The sequence below is a fragment of the Aspergillus tubingensis genome, assembly GCF_013340325.1.
Source record: "Aspergillus tubingensis WU-2223L DNA, scaffold_9, whole genome shotgun sequence".
Lineage (NCBI taxonomy): Eukaryota > Fungi > Ascomycota > Eurotiomycetes > Eurotiales > Aspergillaceae > Aspergillus > Aspergillus tubingensis.
In genome coordinates, this window is record NW_023336283.1 from 627892 (window position 1) to 644492 (window position 16601).

A 16601-nucleotide genomic window follows, 5' to 3' on the forward strand; every position below is an offset into this window, starting at 1 on the left:
ACAGGTAAGCTACCATCAATGGCTGATATACTGAAAAACGGCAGAGACATCACGCTCTCCAGTCTCTTGACGAATCAGCAAGTCTTGGATCTTGCTGAGAGCCCCATGCTCTCCGTCATTGACAAAATGATTCCAAGTACTAGTGTCACCGTACAACATGGCTGGCGCCTTGATGTATTGTGTTCCCTCTGGTCGGCATCGCTTGCATTTGAACGTGTCATGCGTATCGCTCCGCGTTTCCGGTTTGAATTGGAAAAGCTCTCGGAGGGATTCCAGCGAGAAGTGTCGCTCGACGTCCTCCGCCGAATCCACGACGCACGAAGAAAGCGACTGTTTATGAGACTGGCGCTGGAAGATCTTCTCCTCGATTGATCCAGTCGCGATGAAGCGGTAGACAAAACAATCCTTCTTCTGGCCATCACGCCATACTCGTGCCAAAGCTTGCTGGTCGGCAGCTGGATTCCAATCGGGATCAAAAAGAACAAGGCGGTTTGCACCTATTAAGTTCAGGCCGCAGCCACCGGCCTTGCTGCTCAACAGGAAGACAAACTCTTCCCCATCGGGATTATTGAATTTATCAACCAGCTTCTGTCGTTTCCCAACCGTCATGGTTCCGTCTAATCGCAAGGAGCCGTACCCACGGGTTCTGCACAGCTTCTCGAACAGGTCGAGGGTCTGGGTGTAGTTGCTAATCAAAACAATCTTGTCATTAGTATCCTGGCGAATACGCGCTAGCATTCGATCCAAGACCATCATCTTTCCTGAATACCAAGACTTGATATCTCTATCACGCCCTCGTGCTTCCGGTGGGACATAGTCCTCCGGGAAGGTGTACTCGCAACCCGGAAGGTCATTAGAGAGATTAAGGAGGTCCGGGTGGTTGCAAAGTTTCTTTAGAAGGCCGATTGCCTTCAAGGGCTGACTTCCCTTTCCGCGGAGTAAGCTTTTGATTTCGGGACTCTGAATGAAATGCTTATAGAGGCCCAGTTGGAATTCGGACATGTTGCAGAAAACAACATGTTCGTACTTGACGGGCAAGTACTTTGACAAAATGTCGTTCGTGCGTCGTATGATAAACTTGTTTACGATGCTGGAGAGTTCTGCAAGACGCTCATCACCCTTCTTGAGGTCTTCTTCGGTTCCTGCGGCATCTCTTCCTCTGAGAATAGGCAACTCAAACCTTTTCCGGAACTCATTCTGCGACCCCAGTAGATTAGGGTTCGCAAAATGGAGAAGAGCAAAGTATTCCGAGAGATCGTTCTGAATGGGAGTGCCGGACAAGATTACTCGACGCTGTACATTCAGGCCGTTGAGCGCTGTCCATGTCAAACTCTCCTTGTTCTTCAATCGATGCCCTTCGTCACAAAGAAGTAGGCCGATGGGACTGTCCCTCAGTGTATCGACGTATAACCGGAGTGTTTCATATGATATAATGAGTACTGGTCTGACAATAGACCGACCCGAAGCAATGGCCCATTGTTTCATCTGACTGATGAGCTCCGTCTTCGAGGCTTTACCGTCGACCGCAAATGGTGTGATGGCATCCTTGCCCAACCATTTCACTGCAACTGTTAGCAGATGTGTGATCCAGTAGCGAAGCCAACTCACCAAGTTCATTGGCCCAATTTCCGACCAAACTTGACGGGCAAGCGATGATGCACTTCTGTATGGTTGTTACTCCCGCTTCCGGGGACTGCTTGAGTAGAGTCCACATCAATGAGATACATTGAAGCTATCAGCACCATTAGTCTTCTGTTCCGTGTCACGGGATGTTCAGCTCACCGTCTTGCCCAGACCCATCCCATCTGCCATGATGCAACCATTCGCATTCTTGTCAACCATGCCAGTTGTACAACGATAAAGAAACTTTTCTCGGAGCATTAGTACATAGCAACAAGGCCTGTGCGAAGCGAATGCTAACCTTGACACCCTCAACCTGGTGAGGTCGTAGCACTTTCGCCAGCCGTGGATCTATAACAACCGGGACCTTCGGTCGCCCTTCAGTCTTCTTCTTGAGCCCAAGAATATCTGCCAAGCTCTTGTGTACCAATGGCTCATCCAATTTTGGCTTCTGCTCCTCGGCATCGACCGTGGCCTCTTCCTTCGATTCTGGCTCATTGACATCATCGACTGTTGGATCATATAGCACTATAGCAAACTCCCCGCTCGGATCATGCAATGGCTTCACAACAAATGTAGCGCCTTGCCTCATACCAAGCGTAGGCGCTGGCCTAGAGCTATTATAGGCATCAGACGACTTATTGATCAGAGGAATCTTAAATCTTTGTCTGAAAGTCATCTCTTTGTCCTTGACCTTGAAGCTAGGAAACCTGTTCGCATCTCTTGTTGCTAGCGCTAAGCGGTCCTCGTTTGTATAAGGCTTGACGCTGTCGTCGTCCACCGTGCCATCGGCCCCTGCATAGTTCACCTTCCTACGCTTCCTCGCTGGCTTGTCTGACGCCCTTGTAGCCGTGGCTAGACCTGGACATTTGAAGGGTTTCGATAGACGGTCGACGCTGTTCGTGGAGCTGGCCTGCAGCGGCTTGGACGGTGTGCCTGCACCATCTTGGTTTACGACTGGCCGTGGCCGGTACCTGAATACGTAAGCTTGTGCTGCGGGATAAATCCGAGGAAGTCATTATTGATCTTACATTAGCACTTCTCTATCAAATACTCGTGGCTGGCTAGGATCGTGTCAGTTGGCGGTTGTGGTTGTCAATAATGACCGGCCGAACTCGACGCGTGTTTGCCACTGCCTAGCGCGTCTCCCGCATCTTGTTGGCAACACCAAAATATCACGCTGTCACGTGATTGTTCATGGCAATTGTATGGAGTAGCCGGCTCATAGAGGTATCTCGCTAGGCAAATCCACTTTGAGCCAAGTCCTTTGATGAAATATATTATTTAGTACTTAAGTAATTCTTAGATCACACTATATCCGGATCTCGGCTTATTTAACAGCATGTGTACGTGCCATGGCCTTGAACACAACGTCCGGTTAGCGAAGCGGCACTTGAATGATGCATCCAAGGAAATGGAACCTTCAAGCATTCTCTACATAAACCTAGCTCGACTAAAAACGATTGATTATATAGAGGACATACTAGTGCTACTGCCAGGGATGTTCGGCCACTTCTGGAGTTTTGCCCAGATAGCATTGACAATACATGATGCTGCATGATCTGCATAATATATATAGTCTTGGCATGAACCTCTGCAGCCCTACTGCATGACACACACATTTCTTTTTCCGCACTAGTAGCACTCATCTCAAGATAGTACTGTATTCTGTCTAAAGCACTTGAAAATGCAGTTTGCTCAACATCAAAAAAGCACAATGCTATTGGACCTGCAAGCAAGAGTAGGAGGCCGGATGGATGGAAAGTTTTTACTATAGCCCTTTCAGTATAGCGTCCGGTTCGCCTTCTTGAGGTGGGACCGTTTAGTCAATGGAACCTCAGCCCGTCGAATGATAATAACCAGGTTGTTCCTACCATAGTCACAATGCTCATTATCACCATTTGCTGCTGAATCGTTCATTCAGCACTGGCCCCTCGGCCCATGTCTTCCGATTTCTGGGCTGGCTACATTAGCGGTGCCATTGGAATCATCATCGGCAATCCCCTCGATGTCATCAAAGTGCGGTTGCAGGCAGGACGCACTCCAGATATCGCCGCATCAACCACACCCCAGCAATTGAGTCGCTTTGATAGCGCTACTTCCCTGGTTCGAGGTTTGCAAATATTCCGATGATGTAAATTACGCGTCTAGTATTAACCGTTTCATCAGGCGCCGCTGCCCCAATCCTCGGATATGGGGCCCTCAATGCACTACTCTTTGTGGCTTATAACCGATCACTGAAGTTCCTGGATAGTTCAATCATTGACCCTACAAACCCACAAGGTGTCTCCTTAAGTAAGATCTGGCTTGCCGGTGCTGCAGGTGGGGTGGCCAGCTGGACTGTGTCATCTCCGACGGAGTTCATCAAATGTAGGGCCCAGCTTGACTCACGCCCCGGGGTGTCGTCATGGACGATTGCGAAAGACATTGTCCGAACACGCGGCTGGACGGGCCTTTATTTCGGAGGAGGGGTCACTTGTGCGAGAGACGCAATTGGCTATGGGTTTTAGTATGTGAATCCTTTCCCCGGATCTTCCCCCGCGATTTCAATGAGGCTCTTCACAGAGTATTGACCTACATCCTTTCTTGCAGCTTTTGGTCTTATGAATACTGCAAGCGGCTTACGGCCTCTAATGACGATGATGCGACCATGACTGCTACGAAAGTCTTATTATGCGGTGGCATTGCTGGGATTGTTACCTGGGCCTCTGTCTTCCCTCTAGATGTGATCAAGACAAGACTGCAGGCGAGAACGATTGAATTGTCCCCTGAACATCGCCCCTTGATGCAGCCTTCAGCTAAGCCATACACCGCAAGCTCCATCCAGATTGCCAAAGAAGCGTACCGCAATGAAGGACTCAAAGCGTTTTATCGCGGCCTAGGAGTTTGTAGTGTGAGAGCCTTCATAGTCAATGCTGTTCAGGTATGTCAACCCGGGTTTGAAATAGTGTAACGCATTGCTAACGATCCATTCCAAGTGGGCGACATACGAGTGGCTGATGAAGTATTTACAAAATCCATAAACGTACAATGCAACAATGTCCAAGCATCTACATACTACGTACGGAGTTCTCCGCAAGGATACGCGCATCTCAATATTGAAGTGCTGTGTATTATTGCAGCTCGTAAATTAAATTCGTCCTAAAGGAGCCGTGTCTGATAAAGTGGGGCCAAGCTAGATGGGGGCTCCGAGAAACGGCAGTTTTAATGGTTTTACCGCAGAACGAAACCGGCGTATCCGGGAACTTTCCACCCCCACTGGCGGTTTTCGGCGCATGTGGTTTCACGTGTTATCCAGCGATTTTGGCCCATCGCTGATTGGGTGATTCTTTCGTCGACATGCAGCCAGTAATATCGTCCGTGAAACAACGACGTCAAAACGGCGTAGATGCGCGAAAAAATTTTTCAAGCCCATTGAGAGTAGATATGTTGCCAGCAGAGCTCTTGCCGATGCTCTTGGGGCTATCCTGCATCGCAGTGACAGTCGAGAGAGCACTGCGATTGGCAATTTCACTTCATGGCGAGAATCTAATCCTCCATAATGACCATCTCGGTGGTCTCTTGCGACCTCACACCATTGTCTGTACCCAAGCCGACGGCAGCCTCAGCAGCCTTCTGTGTGTGTGCCTCTTCGCGCAAGATGCGGAGTCTAATAACAGGCGCATAGGTCAGCATTTATGTGTCCAAAAAGTATTTGCGACCGAGGCCGCGACATCGTAGATATGTTGGCCACACACCTTCTCTTGTGGTTCTTGCCCTTCGTATGGGCGGCCATATTATGCTCGCTCTCAAACCATTTGGAGCACTCGACGCAATAATGCTTTCCTAGGCCGGGAAGGTCCTCTTCGTCTTTCGTAGCTTTGTATAGTTCGAGGTGTCTCGCGGACGCGATATCAGCCCGGACCTGATCATAATCTCTATCGATTTTATCAGATCATTAGCAGTCTATTCAGCTTTACGCAGCCCTTCCAACTTGAACCCTCATGATAGTGATCATTCAGAAATTAGCCTACATACCTGGTCCTGCGCTTCGTCTTAATTTTCCTAACAGCTCCCATTTTGATAGACTGCGGCCCAAAAAAAGAACTGCCTGATGGATTTGCTAGTGAGCTGTCGCAAAGTGTTTTTCCACCGATATACGGAATGAAACTAAGACTTTAGGCGGTGCAAGAGCGGGTCGCTTATCACCAAAATTCCGCCTTTGTGTGCGAAAGAAGAATTTCCTGAAACATGTTGCTCATTATTGGTCAAAATCAGCTGGGTCTTGGCGGCGGGCCGCGGGATTCCCATCGGTAGGCCTCGGCTCTGACTCGGCTCTGTCAGCGCTTTTGGTCGCTTCCGTACGGCCATTTCCCCGGTGTCTCGTAATTTATGACGTTGCCATGTTCCGGCACGTTGCTCCGGAAAGCATCTCGTCCAGTTGCGATCCAGGTGAAATAATACGCTAACTGCCTCCATGTCTCCTAAGCAACCCAACTCATTCAAGCGGTCTGGCATTACTTACGAGGTTGGGCGCGTAGAATCTGTCATATTATCTCATTCTCATTGATGTAAATTTTCCAAATAATTTTTTTGACCTGTGCTTGCAAGTCTTGATGAAGCTTTAAGCTAGGATGTAGTAGAAGTGAGTGACGTCGATGATGTTCCCCCAGGATGAATGGATGTAATACAGGGCACATGATTGGACTATGTGCCTCACATGCCCTGTGCACGCCGCCGCACAGGCTGGTCGGAATTACAAGGTATGAACACAGCAGTAGTGAAGTTAGGTTTTACCTAGGTAAGACACTAGTTCGTGGCAGTCCATGGGGGAGAATGCATGGGGGAGATAATAATACCTAGTAGATCAAACTATGCTTTTTGAGGGTCAGCTGAAAGGAGCAAAACCACTGACAGTGAGGCCTTTTCGAATCCAAAGGCAACCTTACGTTGACCGGGTAAAGCCATTATGGGTCCTTCTTAGTTTTTTTCATTTACGGAGTGGTCAGAAAGGAGGGAGCGAGGTCTGCAGGCCAAACGGAAATTACAGGTGTATCCGTATCCATACGGTAAGAAAGGGGTCCCACGGATGGTCCAGCCACCTTCCTTCTCTCCGGTCGCATGCAACGCTTGCGTAAAGGTCGGTACTGTCAGGAGCGGTTACGGGTCCTCTTCTCCGGTTCAGTAAATCGCTCTCGGTGGTGGAAACAAGAATTCTTTCCCACTCAAGCTTCCTTTTTATCTACTCCATTTTCCCTTTCTTCCTTTATCCCTTTCCTTTCCTCTTCTTTTCCCACTCCACTCCATCTTTTGCTGCTTCCTCTCGTCGAAGCTAGCTTTTGCTGTTGTTTGGATTGGCTCTCCTGTGTTGCGGCCCTGCCCACCTCATAGAGAGCTTCCACCATGATTACCACAAGGCTTGCGCGCATGGGTGCGCTGGTAAGTCCATTCCAGACACGTTGTCCCCCGTCTGGCGAAGAAGTCATGGCATTCTGTCCAGGAATGAAATGCATCTAGCTGGGCGTCTGTGTAGCTCAATGGAAACTAATCAGATCTGCTCTCTAGGCCCCTAAGTCCCGCCTTGTAAGCGTTTACCCGCAATCCAGTTCAAGCTCGCATCACCAAATTACAGCGGAAGTGCGATGGTTCGATGAATAGAAATACTAATCAAATGTGCAGATGCTCGGGGCTCGGGGTATGGCCACCGTCACCGACTCTCCCCTCGACAAGAAGGTCGAGATGACCAACCTGGAGAAGGTGAGTGAAACTTTCCATTACGTCTCGGCTGGCTTCGGGTAGTGCGGGCGCCAGATTTGGGAATATGATCCGCTAACAATGCCTGTGTAGGGTAACTACATCAACTACAAGTATGATAGCACTCTTGATTCTTTGGAGAATCGGGCGCGATCTCTCAATCGCGTCTTCTCAGGCCAATGAGCTGTAAGCTAATATGACTACCACTTCTACAGGAAGATGTCCGAGAACCTCGACATCGTTCGTCGTCGTCTGAGCCGTCCTCTCACATACGCCGAGAAGGTTCTGTACTCTCACCTTGACGACCCCCACGGACAAGAGATTGAGCGTGGCAGCTCCTACCTCAAGCTTCGCCCCGACCGTGTCGCTTGCCAGGATGCCACTGCCCAGATGGCTATCCTCCAGTTCATGTCCGCTGGCATGCCCTCCGTCGCTACTCCCACTACCGTCCACTGTGACCACTTGATTGAGGCCCAGGTCGGTGGCGACAAGGATCTTGCTCGTGCCAACGACATCAACAAGGAAGTCTACGACTTCCTTGCCTCCGCTACTGCCAAGTACAACATCGGTTTCTGGAAGCCCGGTTCCGGTATCATCCACCAGATCGTTCTGGAGAACTACGCTTTCCCCGGTGGTCTGATGATCGGTACCGACTCTCACACCCCTAACGCTGGTGGTCTCGCCACTGCTGCCATTGGTGTTGGTGGTGCTGATGCCGTCGACGTTATGGCCGGTCTCCCTTGGGAGCTGAAGGCCCCTAAGGTCATCGGTGTTAAGCTCACTGGCCAGATGTCTGGCTGGACTACTCCTAAGGGTAAGTTGATTTCTAATGTGTCTTGCACAATCGGACGAGCGTTAACAGTAAAATTTAGATATCATCCTCAAGGTTGCTGGTCTCCTCACCGTCAAGGGTGGTACTGGCGCTATCATCGAGTACCACGGACCTGGTGTCAACTCCCTGTCCTGCACTGGTATGGCCACCATCTGTAACATGGGTGCTGAGATTGGTGCCACCACCTCCATGTTCCCCTTCAACGACCGCATGTACGACTACCTGAAGGCCACCAAGCGTCAGCACATTGGTAACTTCTCCCGCGAGTACGCCAAGGAGCTCCGCGAGGATGAGGGTGCTGAGTACGACCAGCTGATCGAGATCAACCTGTCTGAGCTCGAGCCCCACGTTAACGGTCCCTTCACTCCTGACTTGGCCACCCCCATCTCCAAGTTCAAGGAGGCCGTTGATGCCAACAAGTGGCCCGAGGAGCTGAAGGTCGGTCTTATCGGCTCTTGCACCAACTCCTCCTACGAGGACATGTCCCGTGCCGCCTCCATTGCTCAGGACGCCCTTGACCACGGTCTCAAGTCCAAGTCTCTCTTCACCGTCACCCCCGGTTCCGAGCAGATCCGCGCTACCATTGAGCGCGATGGTCAGCTCAAGACCCTCGAGGAGTACGGTGGTGTCATCCTTGCCAACGCCTGCGGTCCTTGCATTGGACAGTGGGATCGTAAGGACGTCAAGAAGGGTGAGCCCAACTCTATCATCTCCTCCTACAACCGTAACTTCACCGGTCGTAACGATGCCAACCCCGCCACCCACGCTTTCGTCGCCTCTCCCGACCTTGTCGTCGCCATGACCGTTGCCGGTACCCTCAAGTTCAACCCTCTCACCGACAAGCTGAAGGACAAGGACGGCAAGGAGTTCTTGCTCAAGCCTCCCACCGGTGAGGGTCTCCCTGCTCAGGGCTACGACCCCGGCCGTGACACCTACCAGGCTCCCCCCACCAACCGCGACGGCGTCGACGTCGCTGTCTCTCCTTCCAGTGACCGTCTCCAGATCCTTGCTGGTTTCGAGAAGTGGGATGGCAAGGATGCCACTGACATCCCTATCCTGATCAAGTGCCAGGGCAAGACTACCACCGATCACATCTCCATGGCTGGCCCGTGGTTGAAGTACCGTGGTCACCTTGACAACATCTCCAACAACATGCTGATCGGTGCCATCAACGCCGAGAACGGTGAGGCCAACAAGGTCAAGAACGCCTTCACCGGCGAGTACGATGCTGTCCCCGCCACTGCCCGTGACTACAAGGCCCGTGGCATCAAGTGGGTTGTCATCGGTGACTGGAACTACGGTGAGGGTTCTTCCCGTGAGCACGCCGCTCTGGAGCCCCGCCACCTTGGTGGTCTTGCCATCATCACCCGCTCCTTCGCTCGTATCGTAAGTGCTATCCGTTCTTTACTATCAAAAAAATCTGAACGCGAACTAACATCTTCCTTTAGCACGAGACCAACCTGAAGAAGCAGGGTATGCTTCCTCTTACCTTCTCCGACCCCGCCGACTACGACAAGATCAAGCCCGAGGACAAGGTCGACCTCCTCTGCACTGAGCTCGAGGTTGGCAAGCCCGTCACTCTGCGTGTCCACCCCAAGGACGGTGCCTCCTTCGACGTCAAGCTCAGCCACACCTTCAACGAGTCCCAGATTGAGTGGTTCCGCGATGGTTCCGCCCTCAACACCATGGCCCGCAAGGCTGGTAACTAAATCTAATGGCGATTGCCAACATGCATGACATGGGCCTCATAGGCCCGTCTGTATATTATGATCGCTGTTTTCTGTTTGTTGCGAAAAGATATGATACCTGAAAGATCTGCTTGCGGGGTTTGGTTATCCTACCCTCGCGCCATGGCAGTCTGCTCTGATGCCAAACAACTGCATTGGACGCGAAAGCGGCTGCCTATGGTACCTCTATGATGGGAATATCCGGCGTCGTCTTTCGAAAAATTTAACGATTTGTTTCTGTTGCCGCTCTGGGCCTGTTTTCTTTTGTACCCCTGTGATTTTCCGGTGGACTACATGGATATATCTTTGTTTTTGTTTTATATCATACACTGTATGTTAGGGCTTGCGTGCATACCACATTTCCTTCTGTTCCAAGATGGATCTTGCCCGTAGACGTTGTAATCAGTTTGCTGTAGTACTCCCGGTGAGCAGAACGGTCACTACACCTCCAATGGCGTATTCGGACATACATATGTTACAATTTGCCCGATTTTGCGACTTGCTGCAAATAGGCCTGACTTCATTGGTGCTGACATAACTAAGTTCCTTTCTCAGCCGAGGCCTACACGGCTGTTCACCCCGCCTCGGAAACGTGACTCTGATAGTATAGCCGATCCATCATGATAAGGAGTGTTCAGATAGAGTAGACTCATAGTATCTGCTCCTCTCTGCTCACAATCTCTCAGCTGCATCCAAGATTGAAAGAATATCACTGTCGGCCTCTTTCTTCTCTGGATACCCCACGTGACTGAGTACAGCTGACCCACTGGCCTAATTGCTCGTGAGTCTCTAATGATTTCCTATTCTTACTCTGATCATCCTGCTGAGTACTAAATCCTATATAGAAGGCTACGATATTGACCGACAATAGTACATACTTCAAGTGATTGCTCGGTTGCCTCTGTGGTAGGGGAAAATACTTGTAAGTATGCCTATATCCTGCGCAATTTCTAGAGTCAATGCTTGCTCCTGGACCCAACCAAAGTATCCGACGTAGCGCAGATGGCTAATGCGAGTTGGTGTCTGGCAGTCGCAGATCAATCGCACTGAAGTGTGGTATATGCTGGAGACATGGCTACCCAGCTAGTCTCTCTGGCGGAGGTGGAGAGGCTCAGCGCCTCGGTCGTACGGATATTGGGGGGCAATCCCGGCAAGGTGAGTCAATGTTGAGATAACACGCCGGTCTTGGTGGACATAGAAACTAATATACCTTTCTTATAGTTCACTCTGCAAGGTTTGTTCTCTCACACACACTTTTAGCGGTACAGGCGTGTCATCCTAACCGAATTTCCAACAGGCACGAATACGTATCTAATCGGGCGAGGTCGTCAACGCATCCTCATTGACACCGGTCAGGGTGAACCCTCCTGGGCAGCTCGGCTTAAGTCTCTTTTGGCAGAAGAGAATGCAACTGTGCATCAGGCGCTCCTCACGCATTGGCATCCAGACCATGTCAAAGGCGTTCCTGACCTCTTAGCATTATGTCCGGACGCTATCATCTACAAGAATGATCCAGACCTCGGCCAAGAGAGCATTGAAGACGGTCAGATCTTCAGTGTTGAAGGTGCAACACTACGAGCATACCATACCCCGGGTCATACGGTGGACCATATGATGTTTGTTCTTGAAGAAGAGGATTCAGTCTTTACGGGCGATCGTGAGTATTATGGCAATTTCTACTTCCTGCCTCATGGCTAACTGCGCTTGTCAGATGTCTTGGGCCATGGCACGAGTGTCTTTGAGGACCTTTCGTCCTATATATCTAGCCTAAAGCGAATGCAGAACCGGGTTTCGGGTCGCGGCTATCCTGGCCACGGAGCTGTTATCGAGAATGCGACAGCAAAGATCACAGAGTACATCAAGCACCGCCAACAGCGAGAGGATGAAGTGGTTCGCGTTCTCCGATATAATCACCTCGATGTCGCAGATGGGGAAGCATCGCCGGAGCGTAAACGGTCCTGGACCCCACTGGAACTAGTCAAGGTGATTTACAAAGATGTGCCGGAAAGCCTTCATCTGCCTGCATCTAATGGAGTGTTGCTTGTTCTGAAGAAATTAGAGGACGAAGGCCGGGTAAGCCGAGATGCTGATGGGCGATGGGTTCTGGAAACTGGACGATCTGCGCTTTGAGATATTACGAGAAGGGCTGGGTTGTTGAGTTATTATCATAGTAGATATATCAGTAGATCTTTGTTTCGGGATTATATAGCATATGTTATTAGGGATCCGATGTTAGCCGCTCACCGATGCAAGAAGATGCCTGTGACCGCCGTGCAGTGCGTGCATATTCACCTAATCATAGACATATGCTGATATTCCTGCCATTCACAACCATTATCCCTTGCATGCTTCTACTGCCGTACAGTATAGATATATCGTGCCCATCAACGAGAAGAACATAGATCGTCACATCATTGTACTAGTGAAGCTTTTAACAAATCCACTCCCCCTTCCTTCAGCGATAATAACCTTGTCAACTAGCGGTCTGATTCCATCGCATCAGTCTTACCACACAACAAGAAATGGCACCGAATGTAGTAAGAGTATCGAGAACAGCTTGTCTCAGATTAACCAAGACAGAAGCAACAAAGAAACATAGATAGGCTAGTTATGATGCCATATAGTTCCCATGGAGGAACGGAATGGAGCCTCTGTAACTAGTAGTGATTGGTTGAGACCGACTTCATTATGACTATCGAGACTCTTATCGTCCAGTTAAGCTTGGGGAGCAGCGAGATCCGAGTACCAGGTAGAGAGAGATAATGGGTGGGAAATGTTTTCTGGTTATGTCCCCACATCAGAACTTGAGCTACCAAAACTACTTACTGACTTGCATCCTGCGCACTGATCTTATCTGACAAGGAAGTTCTCTCGCGAATTAAGTCAAACATACGATTTTTGTTTGTAAGTCTATGCATCGAGTGTGCCATGGAATGCCATTAAGTAAAAATGATCAACTGAACTGCATAGCAGTTACCTCACCACCAGACAGTATTCAGTCAGTCCTTTTGTCTACACTAAGGAATGTGGCTGTTATCATAAGACGTAGTGAGTTTCAGAAGCATCAAGATATACAGAGTCAGTGAATCCATTAATGTTGGGATCAAAGTAGTATAGAGAGTCCAGACCCGTCCATAACAGCGGGGTATTGATTTCACCACCCGATCGAAAGCGCCTCTCGGGCAGCAAGAAGGGAAGAAAGGTTAACAAGAAGGGAGATAGTGTGAGTGAGTGAGTGAGTGAGTGAAATCCTGCAATGCTCGTGTTTGTTCGTACCTTTGCGGGGATCAACATTCATCAAAAGTATGCAGATGACTTGCTTTTCTCCCCACGCCACCCAGCATGTTACTTTGTAGATGGACCAAGTGAGAGTGAAGTAGTCAGGTTGGATTCTATACCACTGATCAGGGTTAAAGATAGTAGCCTTTATTACTGCTGGGGTGACATTACAACGTTGAACCGTCATCAGGCCATTTGATCTGGGTAGGACCTGAAACGAGGAAGTAGTACCTCAGTAACTTATCGTAGATTTCCCTTGTTGAGGGGAAACTGGAAGTGTTGGCATCATCCAAAGCCAAGGACGAGTGTGAGTGGCTGGCCAGATTCCCGCATCCATTGCGACCGCTGGTCATCTCTGACTTCATCGCCCACTTCGTCGGAACTACTACTCTTGTCCCCTTGTTCCCTCCCCCCCAATATTCTTTCCCCAACTCATCTTTCCACCACACCACTTTTTTTTTTTCTTCCCCCCACTTCTCGTCATCTCTTTCCTGTGAAAGCGATAGGCTGTAAAGGAGAGTCCCTCAAAAAATATTTGAAAGGAGACAAAAATAAAAAGAAGGGAGTCACAAGCAGCCTGTCAGAGTGTGTCATTTATCCAACCTACACTTGCAACATTCCGGAATAACAAAACTGACTCTTGCTTGCTCGCTGGCCCACTCCGTCTTCCTTCTCACTGCTTTTTCCCTGTCGATGAACTTGCTAGTGAGGAGCTCTAGGTGGACTCCCGGCACTACTGCTCTTGGTTCTTCTTCGGCCCAAACCTGGGTCACTTGGTCCGCGCGCCGGTCTCTAAAGTGAGGTCACTCCCTCAATTCTTCCCCGCCGCCTTTAAGCTGCTTCCCAGTATCAGGAAGCACCAAGCACCAAAAAGCACCAGCTTCTTGGCTTCAAGGCATTCCAGGTCGCCATCCGTGACCTTCCTTTTCTTCCTCTTCTTTTTCTTGACTCCTAACTTAACCTTCACTCGATCCCTCTTTGTTATCCCTAAGCTTTCTTGCTCGGTGCCTGGGTTCACTCGGCTTCATTCAATTGGTGAACAGTGGTCCAAAACTGACTACCACCCGGCTTTTTCCTTCTTCCTGGTTCTTCACTGAAGACCAACAAGGCTCAAAGATTATAATCCGATAACTACCGTCTCTGCAGCTTACGACCCCAGAGCCCCGCCTCCGTCTACTCTTATTTCCTCGTCCCTGGCGTCTTCTTTGATAAGCCAGTCTCGTCCTTTGTCCTCAATTCAGACCCTCATTGGTCGCTTACTCGGTCTAACTACTTAGTACATTTGTACATACTTACATCTGACTATCTGCGTCGGTGCCCCGCCAATTCCGACAGCATGCCTTCCCTTGAGAACCCCACCTTCCAGAGTGAGGCTCGGTTGCTCCTCGTCTCCAATCGGCTTCCAATCACCATCAAGCGATCGGATGATGGTCGCTATGACTTCTCCATGTCCTCCGGTGGCCTGGTCAGCGGATTGAGTGGCCTGTCCAAGTCCACGACCTTCCAATGGTACGGCTGGCCCGGTTTGGAGGTCCCGGAGGAGGAGATTCCCGTTGTGAAGCAACGCCTGAAGCAGGAGTATAACGCTGTGCCAGTGTTCATTGATGACGAGCTGGCAGATCGTCACTACAATGGCTTCTCTAGTTAGTATTATCAATCTCCTTATCGTACTGAGGATCTGTGATGGTTGCTCCCTCATTGATCCCGGCTGAAGGCGCTTGCTTGCTGACAGATGCCCACTGCTCACAGACTCTATTCTCTGGCCCCTCTTCCATTACCATCCCGGTGAGATTACCTTTGACGAGTCCGCCTGGGAGGCATACAAGGAGGCCAACCGTCTCTTCGCCAAAGCGGTTGCGAAGGAAGTTCAAGATGGCGACTTGATCTGGGTGCATGATTATCACTTGATGCTCCTTCCCGAGATGCTGCGCGAGGAGATCGGCCAGAGCAAGGAAAATGTCAAGATTGGCTTCTTCCTCCACACGCCCTTCCCTAGCAGCGAAATCTACAGAATCCTCCCAGTGCGGAACGAGTTGTTGCTCGGTGTTCTGCATTGCGACCTGATCGGGTTCCATACCTACGACTACACTAGACACTTTTTGAGTGCTTGCTCGCGACTCTTGTATGTATTGGATTGACTACATCCTCTTCAAAGGCAATGGAGGTGCTAATATCATGGATACCTAGGGGCTTAACAACTACACCTAATGGGATTGAGTTCCAGGGCAAGATCATTGCCTGCGGTGCCTTCCCTATCGGCATCGACCCGGAGAAGTTTGAAGAGGGGTTGAAGAAGGAGAAGGTCCAGAAACGCATTGCGATGCTGGAACAAAAGTTCCAGGGCGTGAAACTCATGGTGGGTGTGGACCGCTTGGATTACATCAAGGGTGTCCCCCAAAAATTGCATGCCCTTGAGGTGTTCCTTAGCGATCATCCGGAGTGGGTTGGCAAGGTTGTCCTGGTCCAGGTTGCTGTTCCTAGTCGACAAGATGTGGAAGAATACCAGAACTTGAGAGCTGTTGTTAATGAGTTGGTGGGCCGGATTAACGGCAAATTTGGTAGGTTTCGCGTTGCCTCTGAAAGAGACCCTATCGCTGACTTGACGGATGATCAGGCACCGTTGAATTCATGCCTATCCACTTCCTGCACAAGTCTGTCAACTTTGACGAGCTAATTGCTCTGTACGCGGTTTCCGACGCCTGCATTGTTTCGTCGACCCGCGACGGAATGAACCTCGTTGCCTATGAGTACATCGCCACACAGAAGAAGCGTCATGGTGTCTTGGTGCTTTCCGAGTTCGCGGGTGCCGCTCAGAGCCTGAACGGCAGTATCATTATCAACCCCTGGAACACCGAAGAGCTGGCGGGTGCTTATCAGGAAGCGGTAACCATGAGCGACGAGCAGAGGGCCCTCAACTTCTCCAAGCTCGACAAATATGTCAATAAATATACAAGGTTCGATCATACCTGAGATGACGAGGAGCTTTGACACTGACCATGTTTCTAGTGCTTTCTGGGGCCAGTCCTTCGTGACCGAACTGACTCGCATCTCGGAGCATTCGGCGGAGAAGTTCCATGCTAAGAAGGCTTCTTTCAGCGACAACAACTCCGAGAACGGAGAACGTTCTAACGGTGTAGATACCCCGGACCAGGAGCAAGTGGCACAGTGAGCTTGGTGCCCCCGCTTTGTATGATTGTTTACGGCCGAAGATCCATTGAATATGGCGATGCGTGAATGATTGATTTAAGACGTCTATTTTACTGGTATATGAGCACAAGGCGTGGCGAAGGGCTTCTTCCTACAGTTTTACATCTCGGTTTCGCGTATGGAATATTACAAGAGTGAACACTGTGTTCTGGCCTTAATTCCAGGGTATGGTTGGGCAACAGACATCGGAGCGTTTGGTTTTT

General features: G+C 50.1%; 6 protein-coding genes across 6 annotated transcripts; 4 read left to right on the top strand and 2 right to left on the bottom strand.

Moving 5' to 3' along the window:
* Positions 1-15: 15 nt before the first annotated feature.
* Positions 16-2819, bottom strand: AtWU_08291 (DNA-dependent ATPase RAD54; the record flags this gene model as incomplete). The annotated part of the gene is made up of 6 exons (XM_035503399.1): positions 16-1562; positions 1609-1732; positions 1783-1866; positions 1922-2594; positions 2652-2680; positions 2808-2819. The coding sequence occupies 6 exons, from the start codon at positions 2817-2819 to the stop codon at positions 16-18; spliced, it is 2469 nt and encodes an 822-aa protein (XP_035359292.1).
* A 742-nt stretch (positions 2820-3561) lies between these two features.
* AtWU_08292 (putative mitochondrial carrier protein) lies at positions 3562-4643 on the top strand (the record flags this gene model as incomplete). Its single annotated transcript, XM_035503400.1, has 4 exons — positions 3562-3733; positions 3790-4129; positions 4213-4543; positions 4599-4643. The coding sequence occupies 4 exons, from the start codon at positions 3562-3564 to the stop codon at positions 4641-4643; spliced, it is 888 nt and encodes a 295-aa protein (XP_035359293.1).
* Positions 4644-5148: 505 nt separating this feature from the next.
* Positions 5149-5678, bottom strand: AtWU_08293 (putative C2H2 finger domain protein; the record flags this gene model as incomplete). Its single annotated transcript, XM_035503401.1, has 3 exons — positions 5149-5269; positions 5358-5537; positions 5638-5678. The coding sequence occupies 3 exons, from the start codon at positions 5676-5678 to the stop codon at positions 5149-5151; spliced, it is 342 nt and encodes a 113-aa protein (XP_035359294.1).
* Positions 5679-7002: 1324 nt separating this feature from the next.
* acoA (aconitate hydratase ACO1) lies at positions 7003-9894 on the top strand (the record flags this gene model as incomplete). Its single annotated transcript, XM_035503402.1, has 7 exons — positions 7003-7038; positions 7165-7182; positions 7279-7356; positions 7447-7466; positions 7569-8167; positions 8226-9571; positions 9634-9894. 7 exons carry the CDS (start codon positions 7003-7005, stop codon positions 9892-9894), a joined length of 2358 nt encoding a protein of 785 aa, XP_035359295.1.
* Positions 9895-10983: 1089 nt separating this feature from the next.
* Positions 10984-12042, top strand: AtWU_08295 (putative metallo-beta-lactamase domain protein; the record flags this gene model as incomplete). The annotated part of the gene is made up of 4 exons (XM_035503403.1): positions 10984-11067; positions 11134-11146; positions 11210-11569; positions 11624-12042. 4 exons carry the CDS (start codon positions 10984-10986, stop codon positions 12040-12042), a joined length of 876 nt encoding a protein of 291 aa, XP_035359296.1.
* A 2485-nt stretch (positions 12043-14527) lies between these two features.
* On the top strand, positions 14528-16360 carry AtWU_08296 (glycosyltransferase family 20 protein; the record flags this gene model as incomplete). Its single annotated transcript, XM_035503404.1, has 5 exons — positions 14528-14834; positions 14941-15313; positions 15379-15749; positions 15806-16145; positions 16198-16360. The coding sequence occupies 5 exons, from the start codon at positions 14528-14530 to the stop codon at positions 16358-16360; spliced, it is 1554 nt and encodes a 517-aa protein (XP_035359297.1).
* Between the last annotated feature and the right edge of the window lie 241 nt (positions 16361-16601).